General features: G+C 39.7%; 2 protein-coding genes across 2 annotated transcripts; both read left to right on the forward strand.

Annotated features, from left to right (window-relative positions):
- The first annotated feature begins 3,482 nt into the window (after positions 1-3,482).
- LOC106676643 (ubiquitin carboxyl-terminal hydrolase 37) lies at positions 3,483-8,386 on the forward strand. The gene is made up of 15 exons (XM_024806165.2): positions 3,483-3,548; positions 3,747-3,802; positions 4,099-4,171; positions 4,281-4,364; positions 4,866-4,921; positions 5,166-5,222; positions 5,323-5,454; positions 5,546-5,669; positions 5,755-5,906; positions 6,012-6,111; positions 6,254-6,330; positions 6,508-6,616; positions 7,227-7,284; positions 7,454-7,611; positions 7,698-8,386. Exons 1-15 carry the CDS (start codon positions 3,522-3,524, stop codon positions 7,701-7,703), a joined length of 1,269 nt encoding a protein of 422 aa, XP_024661933.2. The 5' UTR covers positions 3,483-3,521; the 3' UTR covers positions 7,704-8,386.
- A 4,833-nt stretch (positions 8,387-13,219) lies between these two features.
- LOC112434813 (very long chain fatty acid elongase 4-like) lies at positions 13,220-16,719 on the forward strand. Its single transcript, XM_076877002.1, has 6 exons — positions 13,220-13,423; positions 14,711-14,882; positions 15,673-15,800; positions 15,951-16,037; positions 16,214-16,352; positions 16,592-16,719. The coding sequence occupies exons 1-4, from the start codon at positions 13,220-13,222 to the stop codon at positions 15,999-16,001; spliced, it is 555 nt and encodes a 184-aa protein (XP_076733117.1). The 3' UTR covers positions 16,002-16,037; positions 16,214-16,352; positions 16,592-16,719.
- The last annotated feature ends 1,684 nt before the right edge of the window (positions 16,720-18,403 follow it).

The following is an 18,403-nucleotide window of genomic DNA, read 5'->3' on the forward strand; positions in this document are numbered from 1 at the left end:
TGTGTGCACTGTGTGAATTTTGAGTGCTCACAAATCCCTGCTCCACACAAACACACAGAAATGTAAACATACAGAAAGCTATTTACAAGTGCATATTTCAAAATCATAATGAACATATAAAAACACATTTTGAAGCTAAACTTCACAAATCTGCTCATTTGTGCAGTTAAAAGCTCCTTGAGCATAATACACTCGCACACACCAATCACAGTTGACAGTGTATAGGAATTTCTTTTACTTATGTATTAATCACATTATTTTATTGTATAATGCCTTGGTGACACTGGATTTTAACATGTTTCACACTCATACTATAAGACAAATGGTGGGGGTGTAGTAAGGAAGTTGGGGGAAGCAGACAGCTCCACAGGAAGAAACTTTTGTCTCTTTGAGGACTCTGGTAGGTAGCAAGGGAGTGTGAACCTTAACCTCGTAAGACCCGAACTCTTCCACAGCATGTATTTTTAATTTCTCTTTGATATTTGGGCATATTGGGGCCCAATGAATGTAAAAACAAAGAATTACCAGATTTTTTTTTACCTTATTTTTGTTTTTATGAAAAATCAGAGCCACATATAAGGATATTCGTTTAAAATTTTGATAGAACAGTAGCAGTATAATGTCCTCATCAGTGGATATCAGGCCCTTGTAGAGCAAAATTGAGTATTTTAGTCTAAATAACCCAAAATGGGAAGTCCACATATGTGGACACCAGGTCCTAGGAGGTTAAGGTGTGAAACAGCTGTGTACTGCCTTTTGTTCCTGGAGAAGGTATTTAACTGAGAGCCATGTTAGACTCAGGGGAGACTCTGCTGACCTGCCCCACGGTCATGTAGGCTCTCCACCAAGCCTGGTTGTCTGTTCTTTGTGTGTTTTGATTAAAGACTGTTAGCTACCGCTCACCGCTCGTCTGCAGGCTTTATTTAAATGGAAAACTTCCACAACAACAGTTAACCACATCACACATTGCTCAAGCCTTTAATTTAGTTGTGATTTTCTTGGTATTATAATTTAAAATAATTCAAATATCCAGCTGTAGTTCTGTTGTTTTTCTAAACTCATCAAAAGTGTTTTGGGGGTTTCTTTTTGTATTTTACTTTTAGAGATATGCAGTTCTAAGAGTATTTTAATCTAAATTTCTAAACCGAAGAGACTTCAGGAAAGTCTGGCGGCAGAAGCTTGATAAATCCATCCATCCATTCGCTTCTGCTTATCCTTTCCAGGGTCGCAGGGAGCTTAATAAATCTGCTCTATAATTTGACAAAAGCACACTTAAGTCGTACTGAAACTGTAAACTGTAGATTCCATCACATAAATCTTATTCACAATATTTTTCTACTCTGATATCCTGAGCGGCCCGGGAAAGAGCCAATACCTTGTGATTTCCTTTTTGGCTGCTACAATCAGAATTTTTAAAAGATATTAAAGAAATTATCAGAATTTTTTAAGAATATGGAAGAAATTTGTAAAGGTATTTTATTTACCTTGAGCTTTGTGGAACTCAAGCCGTAACGTTTTAATTTTCCAGCAGTCCCACCTTCCAGGCCTCACACAACCTCCAACGGTTGAGTGTTCTCATGTCAAATATCCCTTTTTAACTACAGAAATTTTTATCAGTGGTTTATTGTCCTGTAAGGAGTACAGAAAGGTGTATCTGAGTACTTCATACTTTAGAAAAGAAGTCTTTACTGATGGGTGCATGGGAGGGTATCTGGTGCAAAGGTATCACATTAACAGTGGCTGTGCAAGAGCTATTAAAAATTAACAAAAAATAGGACACAGAGTTTCTGTCTCACTCTGAAAGATCCTGCTGTGCTGATTTGCTGCCCAGTGTAAAATATTACTGCCACTGTCTGAAATGGATCTAATATTAACAGCTTGTTGAATTAACAGTGGGCACTTATAGTGTGGTTGCTTGCTTGCTAATGATACGTATTTAAATTGGCAAATTTTTTGAGTGGAGTTTGGTGTAAAGCATTTCATGCACACTGAGCACAAACTGGGACAGTGGATTATTTTAAACACTGCATGGTAGCAATGGCACCCTTCAGTGACAATTTTACATAAATAAGCAGTGTGTTATACTGTTATCAGATGTGGAGTCTCACTAACCACTTTAATAGTGACTTGTGTCCCAAATACTGTTTATTTGTCTTAGTTACAGATAGTGAAATAAAAATGGAAAATGATTGTTTCATAATTGTATACTCAGCTTGGTCAAGACAATAATTCGAGAACGAGAAGCGTAGGATTTTGAATTGATACCATTGGTGCATCTACTAAAGTTCTGGGGTCAGTTTGAATATCAGTGACCTTGACCTTGAGTTCAAGTTTTCTGAAAATCTTGTGAATGCTACAACTGTGTGACGAGAAGTAAGTCTCCTAGGTCTTTAAATTTGTATATAGGACTAGGAAGCTGAAGGGTTGCACTGCGGGCCATCTGTAGAGGTGTAGAGTCAACAACCTGTCTCTGAACGTGGACAAAACAAAAGAGATTGTTGACTTCAGGAGAGCACAGTGGGATCACTGCCCACTTAACATGAATGGATCCTCTGTGGAGGTCGTCAAGAGCACCAGATTTCTTGGTGTACACCTGGCGGAGAACCTCTCCTGCTCCCTCAACACCAGCTCCATAACCAAGAAGGCCCAGCAGCGTCTCTACTTCAAGCAGAAGCTGAGGAAAGCCCATCTCCCACCATCCATTCTCACCACCTTTTACAGTGGGACTAACAAGAGCATCCTAAGTAGCTGCATCACTGTCTGGTATGGTAACTGCAGCGCATTAGATCGCAGTACTCTATAACGGATTGTGAGAGCAGCTGAGAAGATTATTGGAGTCCCTCTCCCCTCCTTATAACACCCGCTCGCTGGAGGACCCCACACAGCCTTCAAACACACTCTTCACCCTGCTGCCTTCTGGAAAGAGGTCCCAGAACATCCGGGCCCTCACTACCAAACTACGGAAAAGTTTCTTCCCACAAGCCGTCAGACCCCTGAACACTCAGTGACTGCACTGGCACACGCACACCTTCACACACGTTAGTTACTTTTGCACAATACTCAGCATTTTGCACATTTCCATTGTCTTGTGTCTGTATCGTCCTGTTCTGTCTAGTTTTGCACTGTTTTGTCTTGTTTATTTTTGCAATTTATGCACACTGCACTTTATGTAGTCCTGGGTTTGTCCGTATATGTCATATATAGCACCAGGGTCTCGGAGGAACGCTGTCTCATTTCACTCTGTACAGTACCTCTGCACGTGGTTAAAATGACAATAAAAGCCACTTGACTTGACCTGTATTTTGTAGCAGTTGCTTGGAGACGAGTGCCATACAGTTCAAATGAGCATACATTCCAAAATATGCAAATTAGCCCCATACATCATAATGCTGATGTTTGCTGTTCAGGGTATGAACATTCTATGCTGAAAGTTTATAAATATACAACCTCTGACTGCTTGTTTTCAGTTGAACTTTTGCAAAGCTGAGGAGATTTTCGCTGCGATCACATCAAGTCCAAAGATGTTTAAACTTCTTTTTCACAGAAAGGTAAGTTTGAAGAGACTCGCAGCACATTTCTCTGAATGTTTTCTTATGGTAAATAAGCATTTTTGAAACTTTTAAGGAAGCTTCTTGGATGATTTCTGTAAAAACTGAATTTTGAATCCAAATGAAGGATATTGTATTTTCTTACCATATACTTTGTTTTATGCCATTACTGATGTTGGTTTTCTTGTTTCTAAACAGAAATCACACAAACAAAACGTGGCAGAGACGGAAAGTCCTTCTACGTCTCATCAGAGGTAAAGAAATGTGTCACTCTTTAATGCTGCTGGAGATATTTATAGCAGTGGTTTAGTTGGAGCTGTTTTATTTCCCTTTTATTGGTGTTTTGTATTTACATCTTTTACTACTTCTAGTCTTGTCTATAATTTATATTGATTCAGAGATTAGCGTTTGAAAATGTAGAGTGTAAATGTACAAAATACATGATTTTGTTCCATTACAGTTATTAATTTTTATCTGCAATCTCCAGCATGTACTCCTTGTTAAAATTTTCCACTTTGAAAAATAACATTTACACTTTTGTCCTCATCAGCATCCCGGATGCTTCTGTTGCTGAAAATGGTCAAAAGAAGAAGAGAAAATGGAGACACTTCTGCTGTTCCTCGGTTTGCTTTTACTCAAAACATATGAAATGCACTTTCTCTTTAAATTGCACTTGTTAATTTAAAGTGACTTTACTTTTTTAATAAACTTATGTTTGTTCGTCCTCTGCAGCAAACTGACAGCGATGCAGAGGCAGAGAGCAGCACTGTGAAGACACAAAAGAAGTGTCGCTGGTTTCTTTTTAAATTCTGGAAGGTATGTTTTATGGAAAGAGTCCCTGTCATCAAGCATTTACTCATCACAGTTAAATGAGAAGAATTAAGAGCAATTTAGCACATCTATGTCCTCAAATTAAGTTCAAAGATGTTTAAACGGTTTTTTTTTCACAGAAAGGTAAGTTTGAAGGGACTTGCAGGATGTTTCTCTAAATATTTTTTATGGTAAATAAGCATTTTTGAATCTTTTAATGAAGCTTCATGGATGATTTCTGTAAAAACTGAATTTTGATCACAACCAAATGAAGGATTTTGTATTTCATAGGACAAACTTTAAAACTCAATTTAAAGCATGAATAAATTGTTTTTATTTTATTTAAAGATATTCCTATATATCTGCTTCATGAGCTGACAGCTCACTAAAGTGATAAATAATATGAAATAATACCAAATTTTCTAACTGGACACTTTTCATGGAGAGACTCCCTTGGTATGTTTGTTTTATGCCATTACTGATGTTGGTTTTCTTGTTTCTAAACAGAAATTACACAAACAAAACGTGGCAGAGAAGGAAATTCCTTCTACGTCTCATCAGAGGTAAAGAAATGCGCCACTCTTTAATGCTGCTGGAGATATTTATAGCAGTGGTTTAGTTGGAGCTGTTTTATTTCCCTTTTATTGGCATTTGTCTTCCACCTTGTGTATTTACATCTTTTTTACTACTTTTGGACGTCCTCCAAAATGTTTCAGCGTCAAAGCTCATGCATACATGCACATACACTGCTCAGAATCTTGACATCTTTCCTAATTTTGTGTTTGTGTTTTTACCTTTTTGGAGCAGTGTAGCACGCGGTGGGAAAAAAATAAAAAGTCAAACTGGGACTATAGACCGCTTCGGGTGAGTACACGTGGTGCACAAAGATCAAAGGTCACTTTGTCAAAGTGGAGAAAATGAATTATTTTACACTGATACTGTAAACGTTGCGCGTGTGTGTCAGGTTTCCAAACATCGGAAACACCTGCTACATGAACTCCTGCCTGCAGAGCCTCCTCAACATTGAGGAGTTCATAAGAGACATCAGGCGTCAGGGGGTTTTGTGGAGCACAGATCCAGAAGCTCAGCTCTTAAGGTGCGCTACGTCAACCTTCTACTTTCTTCAAACACCTGAAGAACAAAGAGATCTAACAGCAGAAATGTCTGTTTACCCTTCCTTTCTACAGAAGGCTTATTGATGTCAGGGACTGTCATGAGTCGACAGATTATGGCCTTAAAGATCACCACCTAAGAGCTTTTAAGAAGGCATTCAGCAATCAAGCTGCCGAATACACCGGCAGTGCACAGAAAGTGCGTCAGCTATTTGGACATTTCGTTTTTTGCTTTACCTTCTGATTTTGATGTACTGTTTTAAATCTCTCTGCTTTTCTTTCAGGACGCTCATGAATTCCTAACATTGTTCCTCAATGAGGTCAAAAGGCTCACACCTCGCCTGGAGAGGAACGCAGCTCTCCTGGGCCAAAGTTATACCTGCCCAGTAGAAGACCATCACATTTTTAAAATGGAGAACATAAGGACATGCAAGAGGTAAGCCTGTCTTTCAGAAACGCAGAGCTGGTTGCAATATTTTCATATACCTCTTTTCCACGTACCTGATCTTTACTTTAACTACGTTACTCCTGAAATGTGTAGCTGCGGTCACCACTCATCACAGCAAGAGGAATTCACCAGTTTGTCTCTTGACCTGGTTCCAGAGGGGTCTGTGATAAACATGTTAGAGACATACTTGAAGGTAAGATCACAAATTCCAATAGAGTTGTCGTATCAGCGATCTTAACACACCTTTTTTGTTAGTGTTTGTGTGTATGCGTGTGTGTGCATATGTTGAGATTTCTTTCTACCATAAAGCCTGTTTTCTCTGTGCTGTTGTTCAGGAAGAAGAAATAGAATATCGCTGTGATTGTGGAGGGACGGCCTCAGAACTGAAGTCGTCTTTTGATACACTGCCAAGGTGAGTAAGGTCACATCAGAATTGATCGACTGACCAGGTTTCCAAACTGTGGCGCATCAAATATCAGAGTTTTTCGAGACAATATTTGAGCAGTCGTTTTCTCCCATCTTCTGTTTGTGTTTGACACTCATTCTTCTTATTTTCTGCCTTGTTTGTGTTTTTTTTCTTTTCTGCCAGAGTTCTGATCTTGCATCTGAAGAGGTTTGGCTTTACACAAACCTACAAGATTCAGAAGGTGGATGACCCCGTCAGGCTGCAGAGGGACTTGGTGGTGCCATCCAATCAGGTAAAAACAGACTGCAGAACGTCTCAGGCTACGTCCACACTAGCCCGGATAGATTTGAAAACTCCGTGTCCACACTAGCGTTTTCAGTCATTTTCAAATAGTTGTGCGTCTGCATTGAAACGGCCGAAAACGCCTATGTTCCAGTCCTGCGCATGCGCAAAAGTGAGTGAGAATTACAGAATTTGAAGAAAAGCTATCCGGAGCATGTACAAACTGATATTAATTGTTTTTAGGGCTGTCAAAGTTGAGAGCAATCAAAACAACTGCTGTATAATGCACTCGGCTTATCTTTGTTTAATTGCTCACATGACTGCATCACATGACTAAAATGCGTCATCGTTTTAGAAAGTCTGCGTTTTCGAGTGTCCACACTGCGACGGGACAACTCCGTTTTGAAATGTATGCGTTTTCGAGAGCGTTTTCAAGATGCTGTGTTTTTCCTTGAGGAAAACGCCGTCTCAGTGTGGACGGGAGGTCAAAGCGGAGAGAAAACGATGTGTTTTCAAACGAAAACGCATTAGTGTGGACGTAGCCTCAGCAAATCAGCTTAATTGTGGCACTAATGTGAGACTTTATGAAACTAACACTCTTTGGATTTGTTCCTTCTCAGGGTGGTGGCTGTTATAGTATTGTCAGCATCATCAGTCATTATGGAGGCACAGAGTCAGGTAAAACAACAGACTTGTGACAAACAGAAAATGAAAACTTGCTACTTTTCAGTGAAGGACTCACACACAAAAGCTTTTGATGTTCTAAGAAGCACTAAGTCAAAATCACTGTTTGCTTAAATCAGTTGACTTCCAGAAGTTGGATTCATTTGTCTTAATGTGATTTCAGGACACTACATCTGTAGTTCTGTCCATCCTGAGGAGAGTCAGCACTCTACATCAGATCGCTGGCTCACCTATAATGACGCACAGGTGCTCCACACAACCGGATCGGCAGTTTGTGAGGAACAGCAGCACTCGGCCTACATCCTGTTTTACAAGAGAAACGTAAGAAGACACAGCATCTCATCCTGAAGTGAGAGAATTTTTAAATGTCCTGTTACCTTGTTAACCAGTTTTGTCTTCATTCTCAGTTCTGAAACAGGAAGTGGAAGGAAGGAAGGAAGTTAAGGTCATCGTCATGCTGAGAAGGAAAAGCAGTCGTCCCAGCCCACCATCGCACACTGGAGGACAAGTATAGGTAAGTATTGCCCTCAGGAGGGAGGGTCCTCCCAGAGAGCCTGGTCCTCCCAAGATTTCTTCCTCCAGGAGGGAGTTTTTTCTTGCCACCGTCGCCCCACATTCACTGGTCTCATCAGCAGGGACATTTTTAACCTCCTAAGACCTGAACTTTCATGGCATGCATTTTTAATTTCTCTGTGCCATTTGGGTTGATTGGGACCTGATGAATGTAAAAACAAAGACATCAGATTCGGACTATCTTTTTTTTGTTTCTCAAAAGAATGAGATCCACATATGAGGACATTCATTTTAAATTTCGATTGAACAGTGGCAGTGTAATGTCCTCCCTCATAAGTGGATATCAGGTTTTTGAAGAGCAAAATTTTGTATTTTGGTCTAGACAACCCAAAATGTTATGTCTACATATGTGGACACCAGGTCCTAGGAGGTTAAAACAAAATCTACTAGAGATCGTCCTTTTCTGGACCAGTGTTTGGCTTGCTCTCTGGAAACAACAAATTAGTGCTGTCAGCGTTAACGTCATTTTACCCAATGACGTTTACGCTGACAGCACTAATTTTATTGTTGTTATTAATATTATTATTAATTTATTTGTAAAATAAATTAAATTAAAAAAAACAAAGAAATGATTTAATTCTTTATTTTATTTTGTTTTATTAAAATCAAAATAACAACAAAAACAAAAATAACTAATAAAAAAATATTAAAAGTATTCAGCAGTGTTTTGTGAAATTTGTAATGAGCCTTAGTTAAGTTGATGTCACAGAAGTTTCTGAATCATTTAGATTGTTCAACAAACTGATTCACTCAGGTAAAGATGGTAAGCTGGAGCAATGGTACCCTTGGAGTTCAGTTTAAGTTTTCAGACAAATATTCCCTCGATCAGTTGCAGCTTCTGCTTTTAAATAAATGATTTAGCTGCAAATGTTTAGCTGCAGGTAGCAAAGTCCAAAAGTGACAACATTTCCACTGCAGTCTCTCCAGAAATGGCTTATAAAATTTTTACCAAATTAGACATTTATCCTTGGATCATTGACAACCCTGTAGGGTGAAAATCTTTCATTGTACCTTTTATAACATTTTAACAAGTTGCTGTCTCCTGCTGCAAGTTTCCTGTTTTGGCTGAACTTCATCAGCTCAAAAAAACTCACCGTGCTGTGGTGTACTAAATGACCTCATGTACAGGACACACTGAAGGCAGGTTTGCAGTGTTTAATTAACAAAGTCAAGATCAGTTAACAACAGCTGAACTAAAGACTTTCTTTTTCTCATCGATAAAATGAGGTCCATGCCAATGCGCTCAAATGGGACCTCCATTAATGGTGAGGGGCATAAAGGTGCTTTTTGAATGACCAGCTGGTTCACCAGCTGACACCATTGGACGCACACCATCGGCGCATATCCAAACATGCAAGAAATGCAAGATGGTGGTGCGCACAGATACAGCGGCTCTATGCTCTCCACTTACCCAATTTCACTGTGCAAGAAACTGCACAATGACAATAAAAAGCTCTAAGTCTAAAACAGTTTCCTGGCCAGTAAAATCGGGCAATTATTCGCTCCAGAGTTTTATGCTATTCCAGGTGACCAGCCATCGACTTGTAATGAGCCAGCTAAAACAATAATTTCTCAGTGGCTCTTCTGGCACCAACAAGTGGGTGTGTTCTTCCATCGTGCAAGTGTCACGACACACTGAACATGGTCTGAACATGGATTTTCCCTCGATATTTCTTTTCCACCAGTACTATGGGGTATTTGTGAATATCCATGACTGACCCGGCCAGGTGGCCAGCTGGTCTTTGGACAGGGTCACGGCAGTTTCAAGGTTCAACAAAATCCCTTTCACTGACAGACTGAAGGAAAGCTCCTCAAAAATAGAGGGTCTTCAAGCTCCTCAGTGGCACGAAAAGGTTTCCCGGACTCAGTGTTGTATATTTTTTTCCCAAAAGATTGAAATAGTGGAGAGAAATCAGCTTCTGAAACCATCCAGAAGACAAAGTCTCCAACTGGTTTGTGGAAGTCCAGTTTCTCCAAATTAATCAGCGGGTGAAATGTCTCTTCATGGATGGTTTTGATTCTGTTGTTATTCACGAACAAAGCCCTCAAAGCAGCATATGAAAGAAAGTCCTCTTTCATTGTTGTCTCCAGCGTGTTAAAAGAGAGATCGAGCTCAGTGATGAGTTTTGAAGCGGCTGCAGGGACTTCTCGAAGGTTTTGGCTCGAACAGTCGAAGGATGTTGTTCACAGTGGTGACACTGTTGACTGGTGATTGACAAGCACTGAGATACTAGCATGACAAACACAAGAAACATCATGACTTATTCTCCTGAGTGCCTGCAAAACAAACACAAAATCAAACTCAAAGCTTTTCTCTCAGATGCTGGTGTGGCACAATCTAATGATAAAAAAGGTCATGCTAACAGCTTTTGGAGCACAGCTGCACAAAATAACAGCTTTTGGAGCACAAAATGCATTACAGGTAAACCCAGTACCCAAACATGTTAACAAGGATAAAGAAAAAATCTGAAACAAAAGCAGGTAGTGTGGTGATTTATGTTGTGAGGATGCTTTCACTCCCATCAAAGTCACCCAGTGTTGAGAACCCAAATGAGCCCAAAAACCTCAAGTGGCTGCAACCAACAGCGAACGTCAAGAAGTGGATACTTGCATGTTGAGCCAGAAACATGCAGAAAACCCAAAAGAGGCGAGATAGCACATCTTGGTCCCACTCAGGCAGTACGAACACCTGGAAAGAGGAGCCCACAGTTCAGACCCAAGGTCACTGGTAAGGACACCAGCCAGTTATAAGTCTAGTTTTAATTTTCATTTTAGTTAGTGTTATGGCCTTTCTAAGGGTGGCCAGACCATAATATAAGGGTGATCCACCCCTGTCTGACCCCAAGCAGCACATCACACAACCAGTACAATTTTGATGGTGATTTTTTTTCACAGTGATTGAATTCTAACAAAGGAAAGGAGCGAACTATAGCTTCGGGGTGGACCCCAAAACAACAAACAAAAGGGACCGTATCTAAAGGATGTACAAAACTTATTTATGAAAAGAATAAAACCAAATGACAATGTCTTATCTCCCTAACTAAGAAAAACATGAGAAAAGGGTAATCAAATAAAAAGGCAGTCCACCCCTACATGCTCCTGTATAAAGAAACAGGTAACACAAAGCCTGCCGGTTGAGGTCCATGGCGGTGTCATCTTATATGTTGTCTCCAGGTCATTAGCCAATCTGTATGGGCCGTCCCATGGATGCACCAATCACGGAAAGGCACCTGCACACTCAGATTTACATATGAGACAACATTACGACAACAGTCGTAACATTAACTAAAAATGTTTTTCACCATCTCGTTTTAACTTCTGGTTTAGCTTCAGCTAACTAAAACTAAATGGACCTTGGAAATAATCACATCTTAATAGAGTGAACCATAGACTGTATAAAAGATAGGACCATTGCAACTTTACTGCAGCACTTCACCCTTTCACATAGTCCCAGCTCTTCTCTGTCATGTTTTATGGTGCTGCAAATGTCTTCAGTTGGTGAAAGGTTGGGCTGCTGGTGTCTTGTTGTGCTTGCTATGCATCCCTGACTCGTTTCTTCTTTCTGCATCAAGTAAGGAATGTAGTGAAAGTTCCCAAGAGGTTAAAAGCACCACTGAAAAAATGCCATCAGACCTGAGTTGGGACACTTGGATTATGGAGCTTCTGGACCAAGAGAGTGGATGGGAGCATGTGTTTAACAAGTAAGAGTATAACGTCCCCCAAAATGTCTCTAACTAAGAAAAACATGAGAAAAGGGTAATCAAATAAAAAGGCAGTCCACCCCTACATGCTCCTGTATAAAGAAACAGGTAACACAAAGCCTGCAGGTTGAGGTCCATGGCGGTGTCATCTTATATGTTGTCTCCAGGTCAAGGAGACAACCTTAACCTTAACAACCTTTCGCGTGCCACAGCTGGTTGCCGACCCCTGGACTAGACTATTTAACAATATGTTACAGATTTATGTTACAAAGAAGAAACGCCACAGAGGAGGTTTGTGGATGTAGTGAAGGAGGACATGCAGAGGGTTGGTGTGACAGACGATGCAAACAATTGCCCATTCCCACAAAGCTATGGTAAAAGCTAGCGTGAGATTGGGCTGGGTTCATTGTACTGCTGTATATGACTAGGTATTTATTTGGGAAAGGAAAAAATGAACTGAAAACAGTTACTTTCTTATGAAATGAACAAAAATAAAACCCAATGTTGTAACAATTACTGCATGGTATATAAATTAAGATTTTCAAAATAAAACACCAGGCCTCCTAAGTCCTAACTCTGGTTTCACTCATAAAACCTTATACCTTTAAAGTGGAATGGCTTTCACCTTTGAAATGCCCCAGGGTACAACTAAAACAGTTATTGTCAACTTAAACCACATTTGTACTAGTGGGCCCCCACATAGACACACATTTACTTGTCCATATTAAACCTGAAGCATAGGCCCTTTCTCTTGTTTGTACTTGTGTTCTCGTGTACTCGTGATACGTCATCAGTCGGAGACCAAGTACTGTTCCAATTCAAAGTATGCATCAAGCCGAGAACGCGAAAAAGTCCCGGATGTGTTCTCGCTCCGCCTGTTTTATCGATAAATGAACGTTTTCTTTAAATTATTTGAATATATATGAGTGCCTGTGTATAAATACACAAACAATACACATATGCTTTCAATTGTGTAATTTAAGTGATCTAGGTAGCTCTGTTTTGGAAGTTCAGTTAACGCTAGAAATGTGTTTTGGAGTTTCTACGTCCTTTAGAATTTGTACGTGCTTTTTGGAGTTTGTACGGGCTTTATCTCTAGGGGCCACTGTATATATTTATATATAAACATACATAAATAAAACCACTTCTTTTTTTTTTTACATTAGTAATTCCTTTTGTGCATAATTTTATATTGTTGTTAATAATAAATAGAGAGTTAATCCCATACAGCTTATGACAAAATTTGATCCGAAGTGATTGATGGCCCTAATCACGACCTTTTGACCTCCCGCCCCTCCCCTCCGTGGGAAACCCCCCGCGTGACGAATCGTATCCGGAGAAGGGGGGGCGAACCCCCCGCGTGACGAATTATATCCCGAGAAAGGGGGGCGAACCCCGGAAGCGCGCCATCTGTTGCTAACCGTAACGAATTGCACCCCGAGAAAGGAGGGGTGAACCCGGAAGCGCGTCATCTGTTGTTGGGGAAAAAAAAAGTTTTTAGAGGGAGGGGGAAAACCTCCGGAAGCGCGTCATCTGTTGTTGGGAAAAAAAGTTTTTAGAGGGAGGGGGAAACCTCCGGAAGCGCGCCATCTGTTGGAGGGGAATAAAAAAGCAGAGAGAGGAGTCCGTCACAATTTCTAAGGCACAGACACAAGATGGATTTCCTTCTGCAGCCCCGCAGCGGTCCTGTGTCCGATGAGATCTGCTCTCCCAAAGAAGAAGGTTTTGAATATGACATATTCAAATACAGCATATTTACTATGGAAGGCATCGATCCGGACCTTATGACCCTACCGGAAATACTCCGGAAGTGTCTAGTCATTTTCAGACCTGTTGCGTCATGTTCCCTAAGCACAGCGGTGATGCAGCAGCTGATTCTGTGATGTATAGAGAGACAGAGCGGATGTAATTTTACTTTCTTAAGCTGCACCGGCGTTTGTAATGGATGTAGAGATTTCAATAGTAATTTTATTTTCCTATAATACAGACGCAGTAAAAAAAAACAAAAAAAAAAAAACCTTTAAGATACACCATAGCTTGTGATGAAAAGAAGAACTTTCTATCCGCTTGTAACCTACAGGCTGCCTATGTGTAAAAAAACGGATAACTATCCCTTAGTGAATACTACTTTTCCTTTTGAGGGACTGAAAAAACAAACCAGCGACAGGCGATCTTGTTTCACACACACACACACACACACACACACACACACACACACACACACACACACACACACACCCCGCGGGGCAAGGAGGAGTTTTTTTCTTCATTACTTTTTACAATAAGTTTTCTCAATAGATAGAAAATGATGACGCTGAGGAGTCAACATCCGATATTATCATTGCTTGTAACCCGGTTTCTTACATCTCCCCATAAAACAAGTCTTAGCGAGGAAAAAAAGCTCATATTCGAATAAGTTTATTCCCCTCTGTGGGAAAGAGTTTTTTTCTCAGAGTCAACCATGAGGCGGGTTTTGTCAACAGCAAGAACAAAGCCAGACAACTGTTGCCCATAAGGTAAAACAAATATCCGCCTCTAAGACGTATTTTACCGTTGCAGAATGTGGAAAACAGACAGCGTTCACAAGAAGGCATTCAAAAAAAAGGAAATTGGATACCCCAACTCTCCCGACTGCACACACACACACACACACACACACACACACACACACACACACACACACACACACACACGCTTGCATAGATAAACTCTGAATATAGTAGTGGGACTTCAGCTGTTTATGTAACTTACTATCTTAAGACTTTTGTGTCTACAATAATTAGTTTCCTTGGAACCAGATCCCTACCTGTTAATAATTCTCCACTGTACCCATGGTTCAGAAAATTACAGTCAGCCTGCCAGGGACACGTCACTCAGAGAGCTTTTAGAAACATGAGAGGCATCCATACATTTAGAGCACGGGCCTGTTATCAGAAAAAAGTACAAGCCGGAGTTGAATGGTGTTCAGTTTCACCTTCCTTCCTGTTGCTCTATGACGTAGTTTGAAACAGAAACCACAAGTGAGTCAGTCTCGGGTCGAGGTTAGGATTTCCAAAATCAGAGTTCATACACATGTAGCTCTTGATCATATATGTTCATATGTTAACAGTCTTTTTCTTCCCCTTCTTTATTTCTGCGGGAGTCAGGTGGCAGGAGCTCTGTGGAGGTATTTCATCTCCAAAGGCATTGAGTATCTGGACACTGTGTTTTTCATCCTGAGGAAAAAATTTAACCAGGTCACCTTCCTGCACGTCTACCATCATTGCTCCATGTTCACGCTCTGGTGGATTGGCATCAAGTGGGTGGCAGGAGGACAGTGTGAGTAGCTTACAACACAGCAGACATCAGCTATATGATATATATATGAATTTATCAGCATTGCTGTTGATAAAGCCTTCACCGGCTCTGTAGTTTTGTGGTTTATACTGGGTGAGGGCTGGGAAGAGACACAAATGCCTTGATGGATGCTTCAGGAAGCTAAACCAAACATGTGGAGCTACTTGTCTATAAACCTTTTATTCACTACTGGTTAATGTATTCATTATTGTTGTTTGTTGAGCTTTTTTTTTTTTTTTTTTAATAATATGCATCTGCATATTAACAGCCATGCTAGCAACTCTGTAAAGGTATACCACAGGCAGAGGAGCACTTTGAGCTAAGTGCTAATGCCAACAAGGCAACATGTTGAGAGTAATAGCATTTAATCGCTGAAGTTTACTATTGGGTACAATGTTTATCATGTTCACAGTATGTATTTAGCATGATAACACGCTATCACTTGCTAATTAGTAAACACAGGTGCAGCTATATGTATATTTGCAAGTAGATGATTGTGACTGAGAGTAAACTGAGTCTGAACACTGATGAGGAAGCTAGATGACAAATTTCACTGAAACCCACAAGCATAGTATCGTCATATGTAGCTTGGATAGTTTAATCTGGATTCATGGGCCCCTGGACCTACACTTGTTTGTATCTCCCACCCCCCTCAACTATTGTCTTTTTATTGGATACAGACAGCAGGAGTTCAGAGCAACTCAGTTTAAGATTTTTTTTTAACTATAGTAAGCAGAACAAAATTAAAAACTTATTGTTTCTTCTACTGCAGCATTCTTTGGTGCACATATGAATGCGATGATCCATGTCCTGATGTACCTGTATTACGGTCTTGCCTCCTGTGGACCTAAGATCCAAAAGTACCTGTGGTGGAAGAAGTATCTGACAATTATCCAGATGGTAGGTTGATTTCCAGGGTGGCTGATTTTGAAATTAAATATACTGATTGTAGGGATCATTTGACTGAAAATCGTTCTTCTTGCTATGAAAGAACGGTGAAAACACAATATGGTGCAAAAGCATAACTCTTATTCTCTCTTTGGGGCTCAGATTCAGTTCCATGTCACCATCGGTCACACGGCCTTGTCTCTCTATCTCTAAAGACAGAGCACATATCTGAACCACTGGAACACAGAGGTAAGAGAAATCTGTGGAGATACATGCGAAGGATTAAACTATAAATTAGTTAATATTAGATTATTTCTGCCAAGAAAAATGTTGCCTGAGTTGATGTAGCAGTAATCTTGTTTGCGTTGGCCATGTTTCTTTTGATTTGTGTTACCTTACCTGCTTTTCTTTCATACTCTCTTTAGGTAATAAAGCCACATCTTTACCATGAAGCTACCTTTGGCTCTGGTGTTTGCACTCACCCTCCCCATCATCAGGGCTCAGGTTCCCCACTGGGGCCCGTGTCCAGAGCCTGCTGTTCAACCCCCCGTCAGCCTTAAACAGGTACCAGTGACGATGCAGACTGTGCAGAATATGCTGAACACATTAGGCGTGAATGTCATGAGATACTTCTTCTCTCGCACAGTTTGAAAAGGAAAAAGCTGACACCACAAACATTATCAGAGATTTCTGTTAAACGAGAATTTATTAATATAAATATTGTTTTCATGTGAAAAAATAATTTAATTTATTAAAAGTACTTTTTATTTATATAGTTTATAATATATTATTTTTTTTTTCAGCATTTCAGCATAATCTTTGTTGTAAGTCAACTCAGTACCCAAAGTATTGTGTAAGTAAAGCTTTTCAGTACCTTTAATAGCATAGAAATGTGCATACATTAGTACAATAACTGAATAAATGAAGACAGACTTTTTCCCAGAGGGGAAACTTGGCAAAACATTGTGTTTAATTACTTCCTCAGCTGGTGTAGAGTAGGTTTTTATAAAACACATACCATATATCAGAGTATGTAGATTTATTCATAGTCTGCCGACCCCCTCTTCTTCTTCTCTGTGTTGGTGTTGTTGTTCGTGTGCGTGTGTGTGCGTGTGTGTGTGCGTGCCTTAGAAGTCAATTAATACATTAGCCATACTTAAAAAACATCTGAATTTCATTTAGAACTGAGATTCTAAGTTGTAAGCAGAAATCTTATGCACAGCCAGAAACATGTTTCCCCACTTTCACAATGCTGAGGTGTCAAATCCACAACCCCCAACAAATGGTTTGTTACACGCGGGTGTGAAGGGCAAGCTTTACTTACACAGCCTCACACACAGTAGATTTTTAAAGTTTTTTGGGTACAGGGGTTTAGCCACAGATGCAACATCCACTTTTGATAAAGATCCCTCCACCTGTTTATTTCTTAAGAAATTAAGCATCTTTTATTAAGCTCTTATTTATAATTGTCTACACAATAATAGACACCGTGTGCTCTGTGACATTATAGTCTTCTACTGCTGCTTCCATCGGTTTGCATTTTAAACTCCCAGCCTTTCAGTTTGTTATGAACGACTTTATATCACAAAATGTTAGAAATATAAAGTGATCCATGCGACTTTTTTATTTTTTTTATTTTATTTATTTTTTTATTTTCTGTTTGATGGAAGGACTTAAGACACGAGTTATTTAAACAATTCTAAATGACAGTGTGATGGCCATAGCACTTTATGCGGGTCAAATGTGTTAAGGATAATGTTTATCAATGTAAAATTGCAAAGAACTTGTGGATAGATTATAACATTTTGTAAACAGTTACCTCAGAAGCTGTACTGGTAGATCTATGTATGTAAGGTAAAACTATCCACAGTACTTCCACTTAAGTAGCTAAACACATAAAGTCACCCTTACCAATAATCCGCTGCTCCTTGAAAAAGTAGCGCAAACAGACAACTGACTGAGCAATGATAAGTAGAGCTACCCGAGGCCGAGACTCAAGCAGAAGAAATTAAAAGTTGTTGTTTTTGTGGCTCGAAAAATTAAAGAAAGTATGTTTAATAATTCAACAAGACCCGCACCTTCAACACATGTACATTCAAATTTTGGAACAGGCTCAACATTGCTGCTGTTCAATAGTTTTTATCCGTTTGAAAAAGTCATTTTACGGCTTTAATGTTTCCAGCTGATAAGGAGAATGAGTGCGTTTCAAATGTGCGTCCAAAGGCTTTAAACATCTGCTTTGTCTGTAACGACAGTATCAAACTACAGAGCATTGTTTTTACTAAAATTCAACATTTTCCGATGAAAATTTGGCTACTTTTTTTTTTTTTTTTCTTTACTGTAACACGCACCTCAATGCCATTTTTAGGATATTCTTGGTGATCACATTTTTTCATATTCATGCTTTTGGCACTGAGGGTATCTAATACGCATGTTGTCGCTGTGTTTGTACTACCAGCTGTGAGGGCTCTGCTTTTGCTTTGAGCAGTCTGTTTTTATTTTGTCTCGTGAGTGTGTGTGTGTTTTTCAAACGAGATCCTCGTCAGTTTGATTTTGTTACCACAAACTTTGTGTGAAGTTCACAACAGAGGTAAAGAGATTTAAACACCCCAGTT

This window comes from Maylandia zebra, linkage group LG18 (genome assembly GCF_041146795.1).
Source record: "Maylandia zebra isolate NMK-2024a linkage group LG18, Mzebra_GT3a, whole genome shotgun sequence".
Lineage (NCBI taxonomy): Eukaryota > Metazoa > Chordata > Actinopteri > Cichliformes > Cichlidae > Maylandia > Maylandia zebra.